Raw genomic sequence first — 15,842 nt, 5'->3', positions numbered from 1 at the left:
CCTTCATCGGAAATCATTTTGCTCATTTGATTTCTGCTTTTAAACTCCCCGTTTTGATTGCTTATTTTCTTTGGCAGTGATAGTGGTAAATGTAACTTTCTCTTCAGTTCTACTTCGTCGTAGTGCTCTGTTTTTGCCTGTTCATCTTCTTTGTGAGCCCATGCACTCAGCATCTCTGGTGTTTCAGGTATGGGTGATGTTACAGTTTGCACATCAAGTTCATTGTATTTTAAGAACTTGTCGAACTGCTGTGGTGTCATTGGCAGGGGGGTGGTGTAGTGCTGTGGAGGTCGCGCGATTGTTGTTAAAGACTGAAAAAGTAATAACACAAAATGGATTGTACAAAGTTTTACGATAGTTGCGCTTTCCAAAATAAGAATATATTAATTTAAATGTAAGAGAAGCGGAAATTAGGTTCGACATTTCCCCTTCGGCCGCGTACGTAAGCGGAGTTTCGTAACCAGTTGCGGAATAAAAACGTTTTCGGTCTTGTTCGAAACCGGTTGCGAACGAGCACTTCTTGTTCTTGCACGAAACTAGGATCAGTGATCGACTTCTGGTTTTTTACTAAAGGTTATATGCACAGTAGCGTTTGTTTTTCAATCAGAATCAACACGGACGGACACAGTGTTGACGGAGCGCTCCTACTTTTGTGTAGTTTTGGCCCTTTGGACCGATGTAAACTTATCATAACATAAACCTACTTATGTTTCTGTGTCGATTAAAATTGGGAAATTGAAATTTGTGAATGAGTTTCAAAAGAAAATTGTATTGTTGATCGACGTTTAGAAAACAGAATTATTTTTCTTCGAAAACCGGTTTCGAACCTTTGGATTCCAAAGTGGCCGAAGGGGATATTTCACTTGGGGGTTAATCATTAGACTATCAGAATGTATGATTAAAATATTTTTCGCTGTACATTTTAAGTATTTGATCACGATAAATAACGGTATAAGCATCTAGAAAAGTTGTATGAATGGGAATGGTTCCCTTATAAGTATAATTAGTATTTTTCACTTACAGTTGTCGAATTGCCTATGTCCACTTGATTTTTCGCTGCAAAAAGTAATAAATATAATAATTAAACAGTTCAACGTTGACTCCGGTCGTACTATCGCATTTCTCCCATTAAATATCACACAAGACGTGAAACTTACATAGTTTTCTATTATCATCGGTGAAGAACCCATACCCATCATCGTAGGCGAATATCGTCGAGTCCATGGAGATGTCTCTGTCACTCATGTTTTCGACAATTCCTGGTTTGTTGTCTGTAAAAAAACCTCTGCTATAAGATTGAGTAGATTTATACAGAATACAATACAATACAATACAAATATTCTTTATTGCACACCACAAACCAGTTTAGAATAAGAAAATACTGAACATGGAAAGGAAGATATAATTATGGTAACGCACAGTAAGTTCTTTGAAAGTCCGTATACGTTAAATTTCGTTTTTTTTTCCGCAGTAGAATTTACGATTATATTTACTATAGTTGTGTTTGCTTAACCTTTTCCATTCGGTAACTTATGTATATTAGCTATCTTTGCATTCCTAGTCCCTGTCCCTAATTTGCTTGATTCTTAATCAAGTCAAAATTAGAGAAACTGCCCTCCGGGGTTTGGTTCGTAAGGACTAGATTGCATAACGACTATATAAGCAGAACGACTTAGTTCCATAAGATCTTGGTAGCTGTAGCTGGTTTAAGATTGGACTTAGTTCTATAACGTTTTGTTTGTATAACTCCCAAATATCAAAATGCCCGACTGGCAAAACGGCAACGTATTCAGAATGTACTGATAGTAAAACTAGATGGTTGAATGACGAGGAAATCACAAACAGTAGTTTGTGAAGGAAATCTTTGTATTTTTAATAAACAAACTTCAAAGGTGAGTATCTGGCCACTTAAAATCAAAGATAATGTAATAGTACGAACTGTTAATAAAAAATTAAATGAAATTCATCTAATATTACCTATGCAATCATAACGTTTTGCTACCAAGACCATATGCTATTGAGACACTGCCTTATGCGTCATTTTACAACCAAGACTTTCTATAATAATTTGGTCGTAACTCTATCAGTCATTTTGCAACTTCGGCGTTATGCCATAGTTGTCGATCGTACAACTAATACATTCTACTCACTAGGGCATTCTGCAAAACAGGCATTGTGCTTACTAAGGCATTATGGAATTACGATGTTTTGTTTACATAGTCGTTATGCAATCTAGTTCTTACGAACCTAACCCCCCTCCGGTCTTTAAGTTTCCATCAATTGCAAAATTAGAAACACTTACTTTTCTTCACGTAGATATTTTTTAATCTTTCTTCAGGTCTTCCTAAAATGCTATTAAGTGAGTTAAGCCTCTTGAGCATGACTTCAGACGTGACGATCCTGTCGTCATCTAAAAAGAAGTTATTCAACGGATGTTGCTTCTTTTTCTCTGAACTATGATTAATAACTTTTCTCGGTGTAGCACTAGTTGGTTTGGCATATTGTTTGCTATATTTCGTCGCAGCATTGTGCAGTCTTGTACTAAGATCATTTATATCATCCTCTGACTGATTCTTGTTTGGTCTTGTGCTGTTTAGAAAGTCCGCAAATTGATCGGTCATGTTTTGAATTTTGTCTTGCGGCATACTCATTTTTTTCAAGGCACCAGACCAACCGTTCTCAGAATCTAAAATATTATTGTTCCATATAATCAGGTCATCGAAATCGTCCATATTATCGTCGTAGCTTGTTGTAGTAGCTGTACTATCTGGGGTTGTATCAATTTTATGTGAAATATTATTGATAGCCCTAATTCTATCGGTATCATTCAGTAGTGTAGATTCTCGTTTTTTCATATAGTCTCCCATTTCAACTTCCCCAACCTGACTGCCCTGATTGTAATCATCGTAGTTTCGAGACTGGGAAAAATGGGACTTTGCATCTCTTGTCAGAATAGTTTTCGACTTTTCTCCAGCCTTTTTACTCTCCAGGCGGGCTGGGTTTTCCGTCAATGGGTTCAAATTGATAGTATCACTTTCTGAACGTCCAGGAGATTCAAGGTCTTCGCTGTTCATGAGATCTGCTTCAAAATTGTACAGCGATGTGGGAGATTGTACATTTCTAACCCGAGCTCTTGTCGGCGTGCTTGACAGTTTCATGTCTATGTTATCGATTTCATGTTTTATTTGTTGAATTTTCGAGTTGTCCACTGGTTGCGTGGGAGTGGGATTGATTAAATTAATTCCGTCGTTGTAATTTTCCATGCTGGCAATTAACGTGTGATATTTCTTCTCATGCTTCTTTTGGTTGGGCCCTTTCCGGGCTGGTTTCTTTACGGTGCGGTCTAAAACGGGGAGAAATTAACATTCAATATACAACAGTAAATAAGAATTATGCAAAACAATATTTTTACGATTTTTCCCAAGAAATAGATTCTGTCGGCAATTTGCAAAGGTTAATATCGTATTAATAACCTATAACCTTTTATCTTACTACTCCGACAGCACACGTCAAAACGTGCAAGAGAATTAAGTTTTCATGAACAAAACGGCCTCCTATACTTTCTCATGAATCGACCGTACTATTTCCAATGACAGAATGAGTTGGGTTTTTAAGAACTAGATTTCATGAAATAAAAAGCAAAATGAGTTGGTTTTATAAATGTTGATATCAAAAATGCCTGATTGTGAGTGAACATTGTAATAAATGCCTGGGTTGAAGATTGTTCTAGTTCAGCTTATTGAGAATTAAGTATAAAATTATATTGTGACTTAAATTACAATATATATGTACAATTTGAAGATTCTATGTATAAATTCTTTTACTGAAGTTCTCCCAAAGAAAACAACTCGATAGGTAAGTACTTAAACTTATATATTTAATTCAATTTCCTGTTTTAATGCAAAATTACAGCTTTCTAACGCTAGTAGTCTCTTAGCTAAACCTCGGACGGACGGACATGAAGAAGGTAAAGGTTCCTCGTTCGTATGATATTCTCATTCATCATATCAGCCGTAGGACGTCCACTGTTGGCCTTCTCCATATCCCCCCCAGTTGCTTCGGTTGTAAGCGGCTTTAACGAAGCTAGGGCGATATTTATCGCATCGTATAAATAAAGCTAATGTACGCTTAAAAGCTTTGAATCAAAAACAAGACACTTACGAGACATAAACGGAGGGTATTTAGCAATGGAGGCTTGTGATACCATTTTTCTATCATAAGAAATCTCAGGTAGTTGTTTCTGTATATCATGTATATGCTGTGAACTATCATACTTCAAAGGATTAAAACCTTCCAGTTCCGTTGTAGCTAAATCATAATCAGAAAGCCCCAGTTTATCAGGCTTCCCATCGAAAAGTTGCTTCAATTTCTTAACGATATTAAACCCCGGTACTCTCTCTGCTTCCCTCTTAGGTTTGGCTTTCTTCTTATGCCACTTCAATTTGTTGAACCATGTCATAAGCCTACCCTTCTTTCTTTCAACCTTGCCCTTAGGAGCAGCTGGTACTACATCCACATTTGCGTAACCAACTTTCCCTTTCGCTTTCTCTTCTGTAGGTGCATGACCTAAAAGACTTGCGAGTACTTTAGACTTAGGACGTTGAATTGCTTCCCTTTCTTCAAAGTTTTCTTGATCTATTTGGTCATCTTCTATGAGATCGTGCCTTCGACTTCGCGAAGGGCTACTGTCTCCAACGACTGCTTCTTCAGTATTGTCGTTATTGTATTTCTTGTTTGTGAATTTCTTGGCTGATCGTCCTATTTCACTGAAGAATTTATCCACGATGTGAGGCGAGTGCAATGCATTTTTTATTGCAATTAGATTTTGGTTAAAATGCTCTTTCTTGTAAGATGTGATTTTTTGCCCTTGTCGAACTGCAACTAAAAGATAATTAGTAAAGGTTTTGGACCATACTATCCGTTTTCTAAAACACCCGTTTCTTTAGGGACCATCCATAAATAACGTGACACCAATTTTAACCATTTTCGCTGTGAACAGTACGCAAATATTATGCAAGATTTCCTTACGGGTGTTATTAGAAACGAATCGTTTCGCATACAAATGCTACGAGAAATAGGTGTTGTGACATTATGGTTCCTATGAGAAACGGGTATTTTCGGCAAAAGATTTTTTGGAGAAATTATTATTTTTCAACGGGTGTTTTGAAAAACGGATAGCCTGGTCCGTAACCTTGGTAAGCTATGTGACTGTGTTATAGTGAAAAGTAAAAATAAATGGTTTTTAATTCAGAAATAGTATTTTTAGAAACAATGTTTTAGTATGATGTCCTTAATACTATACAGGCAAAAAACTCACTCTTAAAAGTGCAGGCTTATCAAACATCTCAAATAATGACTAAGAGCCCTATATCCTAATGAGGGATAAGACGATGACGATGAAGATGATGATTTTGAAGAAAAACAATACGCACTTGGAAGAAGTATACTCGTTGACTTTTCTTGCTGCATAATGTGTAACAGCTCGTCCAAGTTGTGATGCTTCAATAAATCTTTGCGATCAATTCCCACTTTTGTATGAGATAATGATGATGATGATGATTTTGTAGGAAAAGAATACGCACATGGAATAGGCACACTCGTTGACGTGTCCTGCTGTATCATGTGTGTCAGTTGATCCAGGTCCATGTCTACTGTATGAGTTCGTAACAACACATGGTTCTTGAGAAAGTCTTTGTGGTCTATTCTCTCTGTTGTATGTTTTTTATATTCCACGGGGGCTTTCATAGGCACCGTTTGTGATGTATGATATTTTTTAGGCGTCGCACTATGTTCTACAAAGTAATTGAAGTATTTTTTTATCCACGAATCGTCGTGTTGGGTCGATATGTCTTGATCGTCATCGTAATAGTCAAAAAAATCACGCTTGAAGCGATCTGCTGGAGGTATTTGAGGTATTTTATCGAGGATATATTTACCAATTTCATCAACGGCATGATGTTTATGTGCTTGATATCGTACTAAGTTAGAAAAGTTCGATTGTGCCATGTCCTTCTCGAATTTAAGATAATGTTTATATCCGTTCACGAAGTCGTTATACGCTAACTTTTGGGTTAGTGCCTCGAAGCTTGTTTCTTCTATGGGATAATCTGTACTTGTCTCATCAAATGAATTATCAGGGAGAGATTCTTCAGGGTCTATAGATACTTTTTTTCTAAATTTATGCGCAGGCGCCTGCCTGCCCCCTCTTTTCATAGATGGGTGTAGTTTAGTCGAAAGATACTTCATCATGTTAGACTCTTGTGTTTTTGCCAGGATGTGCTCGTATACTGAGAGCATGTCATAGTCGTTATCTTCAAACATACTTGCATCTATAGTTGGCAATGTTATTGGTTCCTGGTTTTTGTGTCTAGGAACATTCTCTTTCTGAGTAGCACGTGAGCTATGATAACTTGATGATTCTCGAGGAGCTTCATCATCAGGATCTTTAGAAGAAGCTGTTGTAGGACTTTCAAGTCTAGCAGCAAGGGTAGAATGAATAGCACTTTTGTTAGCCAGCTTCAAAGTCTCTTGAATTTTTTTATTTTCCTCTCTTATATTATTCAAATCTTCTCTAACTTTTTGAAAAATGGTTTTTAGTTTGCTTTGAAGATTTTCATCCACATTCTGATTTTTAGCGCCTGCCTTATTTTGTGCACATCTAGCTTTTCTTGTTGATTCTGTTTGAAAAATGTAGTAACCTAGATTATTGTCAGTTACTTCTTTTTGCATTGCTCTAGCTGTCACTTTATTTGGCAATTCGTTTATCGTGACAAGGGTGCTTACAGCAATTAAAGGATTGATAACATTCATATGTTTTAACAGCGGATCTACGGAATAAGTCGTTTCTGTAACCGCATTGGTTATCAAGTCAGATACACTTGGCCGGTGACTAGCAATCATGTCTATAGCTCTACATTTAACTTCATTGAGTATGGCTTCTATCGCAGCTGTGCCTTCGTAATTTTCCATATTCGATGTACTTTTAAATGCATCGGGAACATCAAATAAGTTTACCGAATTAAGTTTAGCTTTATTCTTGTTTTTTACTGTCGGTTCCGTTATATCTTCAAATGATGTATATTGTGATTTAGAATACAACTTTTTTAGTTCGTCCAGTTTAGTTGACATTGTACCCAATATGTTTGTTATATTATTGTTCGGATCGTATTGAAATTTCTTATTGCATCGTTTTGTTGAATGTCTCGTTGCTGGTCTTCGTAAGCTCCTTCTATATTTCATCGGTGGTTTCTCTAAATTATCTTCTATATTCAACAAATCATCGTAATCTATATTCTTTGTTTTTCCTTTCGCATGTTTTTTTGGCCTAGCTTCTTTAGCCAATTTGAGATCGCTACTAGTAACATACTCAACTAGATTACTCGAATCGGTGACTAAGTTATTAAACAACTTACTGTATTGCGGTTCGTTTTGGACCACAGGTATCGCTTTGTTTTTCGCTTTTCTGTTATGATACTTCTTCCACAGTCCTTGCAGATTGCGCGCCGCCTTCCTTCCATGTTTCTCAGTTCCTTCGCTTTCTAGTATTATTTCCGTAATGGAGCGTGTCTCTGGAGATCTGGTCCAAAGTGTCTCGTGCCTGGGATGAATTCTGTCGTGCTTAGCTCTGCGGTTCCTCTTCAAGTCATTAAAACTGTCGTCTATGCCATCAAATGATTCCGTTGTAGCGATACTTTTAGATATAGTATGGCTGGTTACAAGCACCATCAGATAAAATAAACTGAAAATAAAAAAAATTGTAAGGGCAATTAAGTATTAAGAAAAACGGCCAAGTACGAGTCGGACTTAGGTTACCACCAAGCGTTCCGTACAAATTTCTAGGTACAGTCAGCAGCAGAAGTAGATGAGCAGTTGTGGGGTTCAAAATGATCTAAACACTTTCTTATCCTTATTACCTTGGCAGTAATCGTGGGTATTTTGAGCACTGTAACTGCTCATCCACTTCTGCTGCTGACTGTACCCTTAAACCAATAGATCCCTGACCCACTATAATGTAGAACGTTTTCACAGTAAACGTCATCATAGTGACGTCGCATGGCTTGACAAAGTTTTTTTTTATAATATAACAATTAGTGTGAGAACGTTTTATGATGGCTTAGCTAGGAATCAATTAGCTCGATAGTACCTGGGCCAATCAACTTTTTTACCGACACTATACTGTCCGCGACATTTTTCAAACAATTGCAGATTTTTGTAAGTGAACATGTTTTTTCTGTAATTTAATAGATGGTGTACATTAATACACACCATCCTACGTAAGTTCAACCTATTAAACCGTGAAATATCTTGTTGGAAGTACGATTTCTTGGTAACGCCAGAGACAATTTTGGTAACGCCGGGGACGCCCAAAGTGTCGGTAAAATAGTTGATTGGCCCACCTATGAATAACGAGTGTTAGCAGAGTCCCTCTTAACAAAATGTACGCAATGTGAAAATAAAAAAATAAGATTTTCACAATTTTCTTATTGGTTGTGCTTGTGCATGTGCTGTAAGTGCTAGGGAGGTGGGCTCAAAGGGTAAGCTAAGGGAGATCTTTAATAAAACATACTTAGAAATGTAAATGTACCAAATATTTTAATTAGGGCTAACGATTATCCTAATAAAGTATTTAAAAAAAACAATCCTTCCCTTCAATAAAAGAAAATAAAAAAGTAAGTATATAAGTTTATTTATTTATGTATTTAATTTATTATAAGTTATTTTTTTATTATTTCTATATTGTATGTATTTGTTTTATATTGTCACCTTCCGTGAAATCAGCAAGGGGTCCCAATTTCGCAAAAAACTTCTATTCAAATTCTTTGCTTTAGCAAAGACTACTCAAAAAAGTGTATTTTTAACCGGCTTCAAAAAAAGGAGGAAGTTATCAATTCAGTTGTATTTTTTTTTCGTTCTTATAGGAATACCTTCAATTAGGTCCCATAAGCACCAAATCAGGATCTGATGATTGGATCCTAAGGAAATCGAAAACTATTGTAGGGACACCGATGATAATTTGGATATATTTAGTAGTAACTCGTGCAAATGCTTTTGAAAATCATGATTTGGTGACGTGGAACTGATGATGAAGACCACAGTTGACCATCGGAGTTACTACAAGTACTCAATAACAAGTATTAAACGGGTTGAATTTCAATTAATTTAACACAGTTTCTAAGCAATTTATGCTCATCGTAATGCATATGGTGAAATGGAACGGGTAATGAAGCACCAGTAGGACTCCTCAATAATGAACGTCTCTGCATCGGGAAAAACAATCTTTCGTAAAAGGTGACCAGCAGTTGACATTAAACTATTGTATCTTAGATTATTTACACTAAAAAGCGTGAAAAAAAAAACATTTTATAACAAAAAATTGAACCGACTACAAAAAAAAACCATGAAAATAATTTTCTACCAGTCTGAAGTCGGTGCCTCAGCACGAGCCAGCAGGAGTGATTAAAGCCCAATATATAGTAATAGTATGTACTTAGGTGAAGTAGACGACAATAGGTCCACTCCTGCTGGCTCGTGCTGAGACACCGACTTCAGACTGTTAGAAAATTATTTAAATGGTTTTTTGTAGTCGGTCCAATTTTTTGTTATAAAATGTTTTCATAAAAGTGTAGGTACTGAGTGAGTTTTGACTGTCACCCAACTATGGAAATATGCCAAGTGGTGCTTCTTTTTCGAATGGACTGTTGCTGTGAGCCACAGATGGCTTTTACAACTTAACGGAGAGAATGCGAGCTGCCAGATGGACCGCTCAGCAAGGCAGGTCACGTGATGTTTATAAGTATTTAAAAATGTTATATTGTTCAATGAACTAAAAGAATTTCCTTGCTCACCCGCGACCTTACGATAGCTAAGCTTATGCAAAATATGCGTGTCCATGCAGTTCCTCCACCTCCACACTGTAAGAACACACACAAAACACACAAACCCATCTATCATCACCACCACACTACACTGACGCGTTTCGAACTCAACCAGAGCTCATCTTCAGAGTGACACAACCGTACACCATGCTACCAACTCCAGTCTAACAACTGCAGAAGCTTAGCTATCGTAAGGTCGTGGGTGAGCAAGGACATTCTTTTAGTTCATTGATATGGACCTCCGCAAAGTAACGCCTGATTCAATAAATTAAAGTTATATTGTTCACTATAACTGAAATGTTTCAGGTACGACTTACGATACTATGCAAGAGATCAAGAAAACGGTTGGGACGCGCGGTTTCAAATATTTTAAAATTAATTAAGTAAAAGCAACTCGGTTGGTGCTGCAACATAGTAACGACGGCTGTCTGAAAGCTGTCTCAAGCGCCAGCTACTCTAGGATAAAATTTTTGAACACTGAAGATAGGTACTATTCGTAATTGTAAAAACTGTGAGAAAATTACCGCCCTAGTTCATGTACACAAGTAAATAAAAAATGTATCTGAGCGGTAGCTTTAAGTACTACGTCCAAGGTACATGCCACCAGCACCAATATCTGGCACAACAAAACGTGCATAATTATCCGATATGACTATTTCAAGGGCCGGTAGAACGTTTCAAATATTTTTGCACGCTGCGCTGCGTTAACTATTAATGCAGGTGACTGTACAGTCGAACAAATTTAATCCTGACCCAGGGTGGTACCTTTTAATAATCTATTTCACTTTGATTTCCTTGACAAAAGTATGAGATGTCAACATAACATTAGTAGCACAAAGGTTCCACCTTGTGGCATGATTCAATTTCTTCGACTGTACACACATTTAGGACTTCAAAAATGTGCTGCCTGACCACTGGTCCCCTAGTCAAGACGCGCAGAAGAGAAGGATAATCGCTTATAAGGATAATATTCTTAACCTCGCCTGTATGATTGGCACGAGCGTCTAACTACGGACCTGGCCTGACGGACGACCAAGAACCAAAGAATCAAAATGGGCACTCACCATAAAAAATTGATAAATAACATTTGCTATGTATTAACAAGTTCAAACCTCGCATGATACCATATAATACTCCTACACAAACTGTAAAACATTAACAAACTCTGGAAAATTATTGCGATTCAGCTTTGACGTGATCCGCAACTGTTTTTGGGTGTCATGTCTGTCATTTAGAATTTTGTGTCATTCTGTAGATTAGTCTTTATGGTTTTTGGATGTTACAACCTCCTTGGGGGTACGGAAGAGGTGGTGCTCTCGGAGGTGTTGCCTCAATTTTATTTGTCTGACTTTCTTTACGCGTATGATGATATTGATGATACGAGGATGAGACAAATCTGGTGAATAATGTTTTTAAATATATTGACCCGGATAACTCACGTCTTAAATCGAGTTTAGCTCGACATGTTTCGGGCTAATCCGTAGCCCTTCGTCTTCGGAGCAACGCGACTCAGCGGCTGCTGCAACACGCGCACGCGTGAGTTATCCGGGTCAATATATTTAATATGAGTGAGTCTCACGGTAGTTTAATGTTCAAAATAATGTTTTTGTTGGATAAGTTCGTATTTTTCTTGGTTTTTCAATTATATTATTATTATTTGAAAGCCTTAGAGGTCTCTCACTGCTGGGCAAAGGCCTCCCGCCATGTATTCCACTCGACCCTGTCTTGGGCGATCTCTGACCAGCTGCGAAGAAAGGCGTCCATGTCATCCCGCCATCGACGCCTGGGCCTGCCACGCCGCCGAAGTCCGTTTTGTGGTATCCAGTCTGTGTGGCTATTTTAGCCCACCACAAGGTTTCTCAGTTAGCTTCAATAAACTTCAGTAATTTACTTGAGATAGCAAGAAAAATACTTATGAACTTTTCCACAAAATACGAAGGCATTTGACGGCATTTCGTTATTTACTAGGTCTGTATATCTATTTTTATTCGTTATCTCTAGTATACCCATAGAACCAGTTTTGTTTAAGTAAATTGGGACTAGGTCAATTGGTGTCAATTAATATGGGAATAACCGCATTCATAATTTTACTACGTTGTTAGTTGTTGTCACACATTTGTACTTTGTTTCAATGAATCATGAGCTCATATCTTGTAAATCAATGAACAACCCGCTAATATTAAACGTACCTTTTACGCCCATCTTAATAATGATGGTATAGACTCTTTTATTTTGCAGCTTTTTAGTATTAATACGCAATCATGGCCAGATGGTACGGTAGCGACTTCTAGGAAATAAGGCGTTAAGTACGAACTTTATTCTTAAAACTAGGGTTCAGTAATTATATTTCTGACTCTCTTTCCACCCACACCACCTCAACAGCTGGCATTCTACTACAGTTCGTTTCTTGCGGAACTTTTGGCCATGCGCGGTGACACTTTGGAATCAGCTTGCGGCACAAGTATTTCCGGACAGGTTCAACTTGAGGATCTTCAAAAAACGACCCTATACTGACTCTTTTCTCAAGGGCCGGCAACGCATCCGTAAGTTATCTAATACCTTCAAACGAGTATTTAATACCTTCGGGGATCTCGGAAACGGCTCCAACGATTTCGATGAAATTTGGTATGTGGGGGTTTTCGGGGATGGCAAATCGATCTAGCTTGGTCTTATCTCTGGGAAAACGCTTGTTATCGAGTTTTAGCTCGAGCAAAGCTCGGTCGCCCAAGTACTTATGTTATGAGTGTCCATGGGCGACGGTGATTGCTTTATCCACCAGGTAACCCACCTTGCTCGTTTTCCCTCTTTCATCCATATCCATATCACTCATTTTATAAATGCGAAAATGTGTGTGTTTGTATGTTTGTCCGTCCGAAACGGAGCGACGGATCGACGTGATTTTTGGCATAGAGATAGTTTATGGGTCAGAGAGCGACATAGGCTACTTTTTATACCGGAAAAATGCACAGTTCCCGAGGGAACAGCGCGCGATACCGAATACCACGCGGGCGGAGCCGCGGGCAAAAGCTAGTATATTATAAAAAACTAGCCTGTTTTCGTTCCGCTCAGCGTCAACTATTAGGTCTGAAAGTTGAATTGAAATTTCGGGTCTTCCAAGTTTAGGTTATTTCATACCTTAGGCTGCTATTTACTCATAAACTACTAATAATTCTCAAGGTGATTACTTCCCGGTGACCCATATGCTCGTTTTTCCCTTATATATGTATATATATATATATATATAAAACAAAAACTTTGTAAAGGCCGAGATGATGTAAACGGGACTGAGTTAAAAACATACTTAATTACTTTTAACGCGCTTTCAATCTCACCGGACCCTAAATCTAGAGTCAACACAAGGAAAATACTTTGACCTCAGATAACCAATGGCCTCTCCATCAATATAGTATCAGTATATATCCAAACTTGAACACACAAAGACGTAACATGAAGCTTGTGACAATTATTGTGTTATTCGCTCTAGTTCTATATGTCAGGGCCCACCATTTTGTGACGGGGAATGTGGCGGATCGTACTGTGCTACTCTACCATGACAGGGTGGAGTATAACGCCATCCCTTTCATGAAGAGAGTGAAATATTTCTTCTACACCAATCCTGAGCAAAAGAAGATCGTGGTAAGTAATGGACAGTCAACCAATTTGATTCTTAGGGCATCACGTGTCGTAATTACATTTTACGTCATTCTATAGGTAAACAGTGTTTTAGACAAATACTATTTTACTATGACAGGGTTCCATGGTGGCCTAAGAATCAAACTGATTGACTATACCTATATCATCATCATCATCATCATCCCGCCTAAGTATACGTCCTACTGGGCACAGGCCTCCCCTCAGAGTGAGAGGGCCGTAGTTCCCTTGCGCGTCCAGTGCGGATTGTGAACTTCACACGTATTATTGAATTGACTTTCAGGTCCGTGCAGGTTTCCCCACCATGTTTTCCATCGGTGTAAAGCTCGTGTTAAAAATTCAAATGTAATTTATACCTACCTATGTATAAGTACCTACATATTATAGTAGGTAGTGTAAGTAGTTTAAAATAACCTAACAACCAAAAAGTTGGAAAACCCCCGATATTGTCACTTCAAAGTTCAATATCTCAAAAACGGCTGAACCGATTTTGATAAAACGTGTCTAAGAAACATCGCTAGAAAACCTGATTTCAAATAAAAAAACCGCATTCAAATCGATCCACCCGTTTAAGAGCTACAGTGCCACAGACAGACACACATAGCGGTCAAACTTATACAACACCCCTCTTTTTGCGTCGGGGGTTAAAAAAACCATGTTATGGCCCTGAGATAGTATCGTCTAACGCGCTGACGTTCGCAATTGCAGTCACCATCTATTTCTATCCTCGTCTTACAGAGAGAAGTGGTGAAAACGAATGTGATTCCAAGTTCGTTAAACAAAAGTGCAATATCTTAAAAACGGCTGAACCGATTTTCATGAAGCTTTCAAATAAAAATACCGCATTCAAATCAGTCCACCCGTTTAAGAGCTACGGTGCCACAGACAGACAGACACACACACAGACACACATAGCGGTCAAACTTAAAAGCCCCCGACATTGTCAATTCAAAGTTCAATATCTCAAAAATGGTATAACCGATTTTGATAAAATGTATCTAAGAACCATCGCTAGAAAACCAGCTTTCAAATAAAAAGAAACCGCATTCAAATCGGTCCACTCGTTTAAGAGCTACGGTGCCACAGACAGCCAGACAGACACACAGCACAGACACATATAGCGGTCAAACTTATAACACCCCTCTTTTTGCATCAGGGGTTTTGCAAAAAGTATTCAAATTTATTGACGGCAACTACACTAGATTAACTGATAATGCAAGTACAGTCACCAGTATTTCGTTTTCTCTCAATTAATTTGCGATATCTTCTTTATCGAAAATACAAACTGAGACATGGATGCACAGAAAAACCAGAAAAAGAGACCAGCACTGGGAATCGAGCCCAGGTCCTCAGCATTCCGTGCTGCGTGCTATAACCCCTACACCACTGCTGGAGAGGAATCTAGACACGAATTTTTCCTATGCATTATGCATACATATCTCAGGTTGCTTATTTCTACTTTGCTACTTAAGCAGCAGCACTAGCGACATCTATGTTGCGTCGACAGACGTCACACTCTTTCGGAACCAACCGCTCACCCAGACCAGAGATGTCGCTACTAAGCAATCAAATTATGATTGGTTTTTTGGAGTCTTTTTGTATTTTTTATTTCAACTCCAAATTTGTTAAAGTGTGTTTTGTGTTTGTTACTGTGTTTTGTGTGTGTGTTGTTTGTTTTTCGATATGGTTTCACGGGATACCCGTAAAAGTACCAATTTGGAGTTGAAATAAAAAATACAAAAAGACTCCAAAAAACCAATGATAATATCTTCTTTATTCCAGGGTATACAAGCTCTCGACACGTTGCAGAGCAAAGCATCTATCAACGTGACCGCTGGGGGCGTCGGCCACAGCTTCGTCAACCTTCGGATGAAGAGCGAGAGAGGCTATGGTATCTCTTATGACATCGGCATCTACTCTAGCCAATATTATCAATGAATAATTCAAATTTTGACCATATTAAAATAGTTTTATAGCATAAGAAAGATGTTTTCATTATACGGTAAAATCCGGTTGATCCATTTTTAGGGTTCCGTAGTCAACTAGGAACCCTTACAGTTTCGCCATGTCTGTCCGTCTGTCTGTATGTCTGTCCGTCCGCGGCTAAGCTCAGAGACCGTTAGTATAGAAAACTGTAATTAATTTGGCATGAATATACATATCAGTCACGCCAACAAAGTGGTAAAAAAAAAGTAAAGTAAAGTGGGAGTGATTTTTTTTTCTCGACTTACCCTATAGTGTGGGGTATCGTTGGATAGGTCTTTTAGAACCATTAGGGGATTTTCCGATTCAATTATGATCTGTTTGCCAAATATT

At 38.0% G+C, this 15,842-nt stretch overlaps 2 protein-coding genes across 2 annotated transcripts in view; one reads left to right on the top strand and one right to left on the bottom strand.

Moving 5' to 3' along the window:
- LOC141443219 (uncharacterized) overlaps window positions 1-11,063 on the bottom strand; it is a 47,930-nt gene extending 36,867 nt beyond the window's left edge. Inside the window, exons 1-7 of the mRNA XM_074108429.1 lie at window positions 10,940-11,063; window positions 5,433-7,738; window positions 4,162-4,881; window positions 2,303-3,343; window positions 1,158-1,271; window positions 1,022-1,056; window positions 23-311 (exon numbers count right to left, since the gene is read on the bottom strand). Of these exons, the coding sequence (XP_073964530.1) occupies window positions 23-311; window positions 1,022-1,056; window positions 1,158-1,271; window positions 2,303-3,343; window positions 4,162-4,881; window positions 5,433-7,738; window positions 10,940-10,962 (4,528 nt within the window). The 5' untranslated portion in view covers window positions 10,963-11,063. The remainder of the gene's footprint in view (window positions 1-22; window positions 312-1,021; window positions 1,057-1,157; window positions 1,272-2,302; window positions 3,344-4,161; window positions 4,882-5,432; window positions 7,739-10,939) is intronic.
- A 2,199-nt stretch (window positions 11,064-13,262) lies between these two features.
- On the top strand, window positions 13,263-15,507 carry LOC141443522 (uncharacterized). The gene is made up of 2 exons (XM_074108836.1): window positions 13,263-13,511; window positions 15,309-15,507. Exons 1-2 carry the CDS (start codon window positions 13,323-13,325, stop codon window positions 15,462-15,464), a joined length of 345 nt encoding a protein of 114 aa, XP_073964937.1. The 5' UTR covers window positions 13,263-13,322; the 3' UTR covers window positions 15,465-15,507.
- Window positions 15,508-15,842: the final 335 nt, after the last annotated feature.

This window comes from Choristoneura fumiferana, chromosome 27 (assembly GCF_025370935.1).
Source record: "Choristoneura fumiferana chromosome 27, NRCan_CFum_1, whole genome shotgun sequence".
Classification (NCBI taxonomy): Eukaryota; Metazoa; Arthropoda; class Insecta; order Lepidoptera; family Tortricidae; genus Choristoneura; species Choristoneura fumiferana.
The sequence above is the reverse complement of the archived record's forward strand: the minus strand, read 5'-3'. Positions and strand labels throughout refer to the sequence as shown.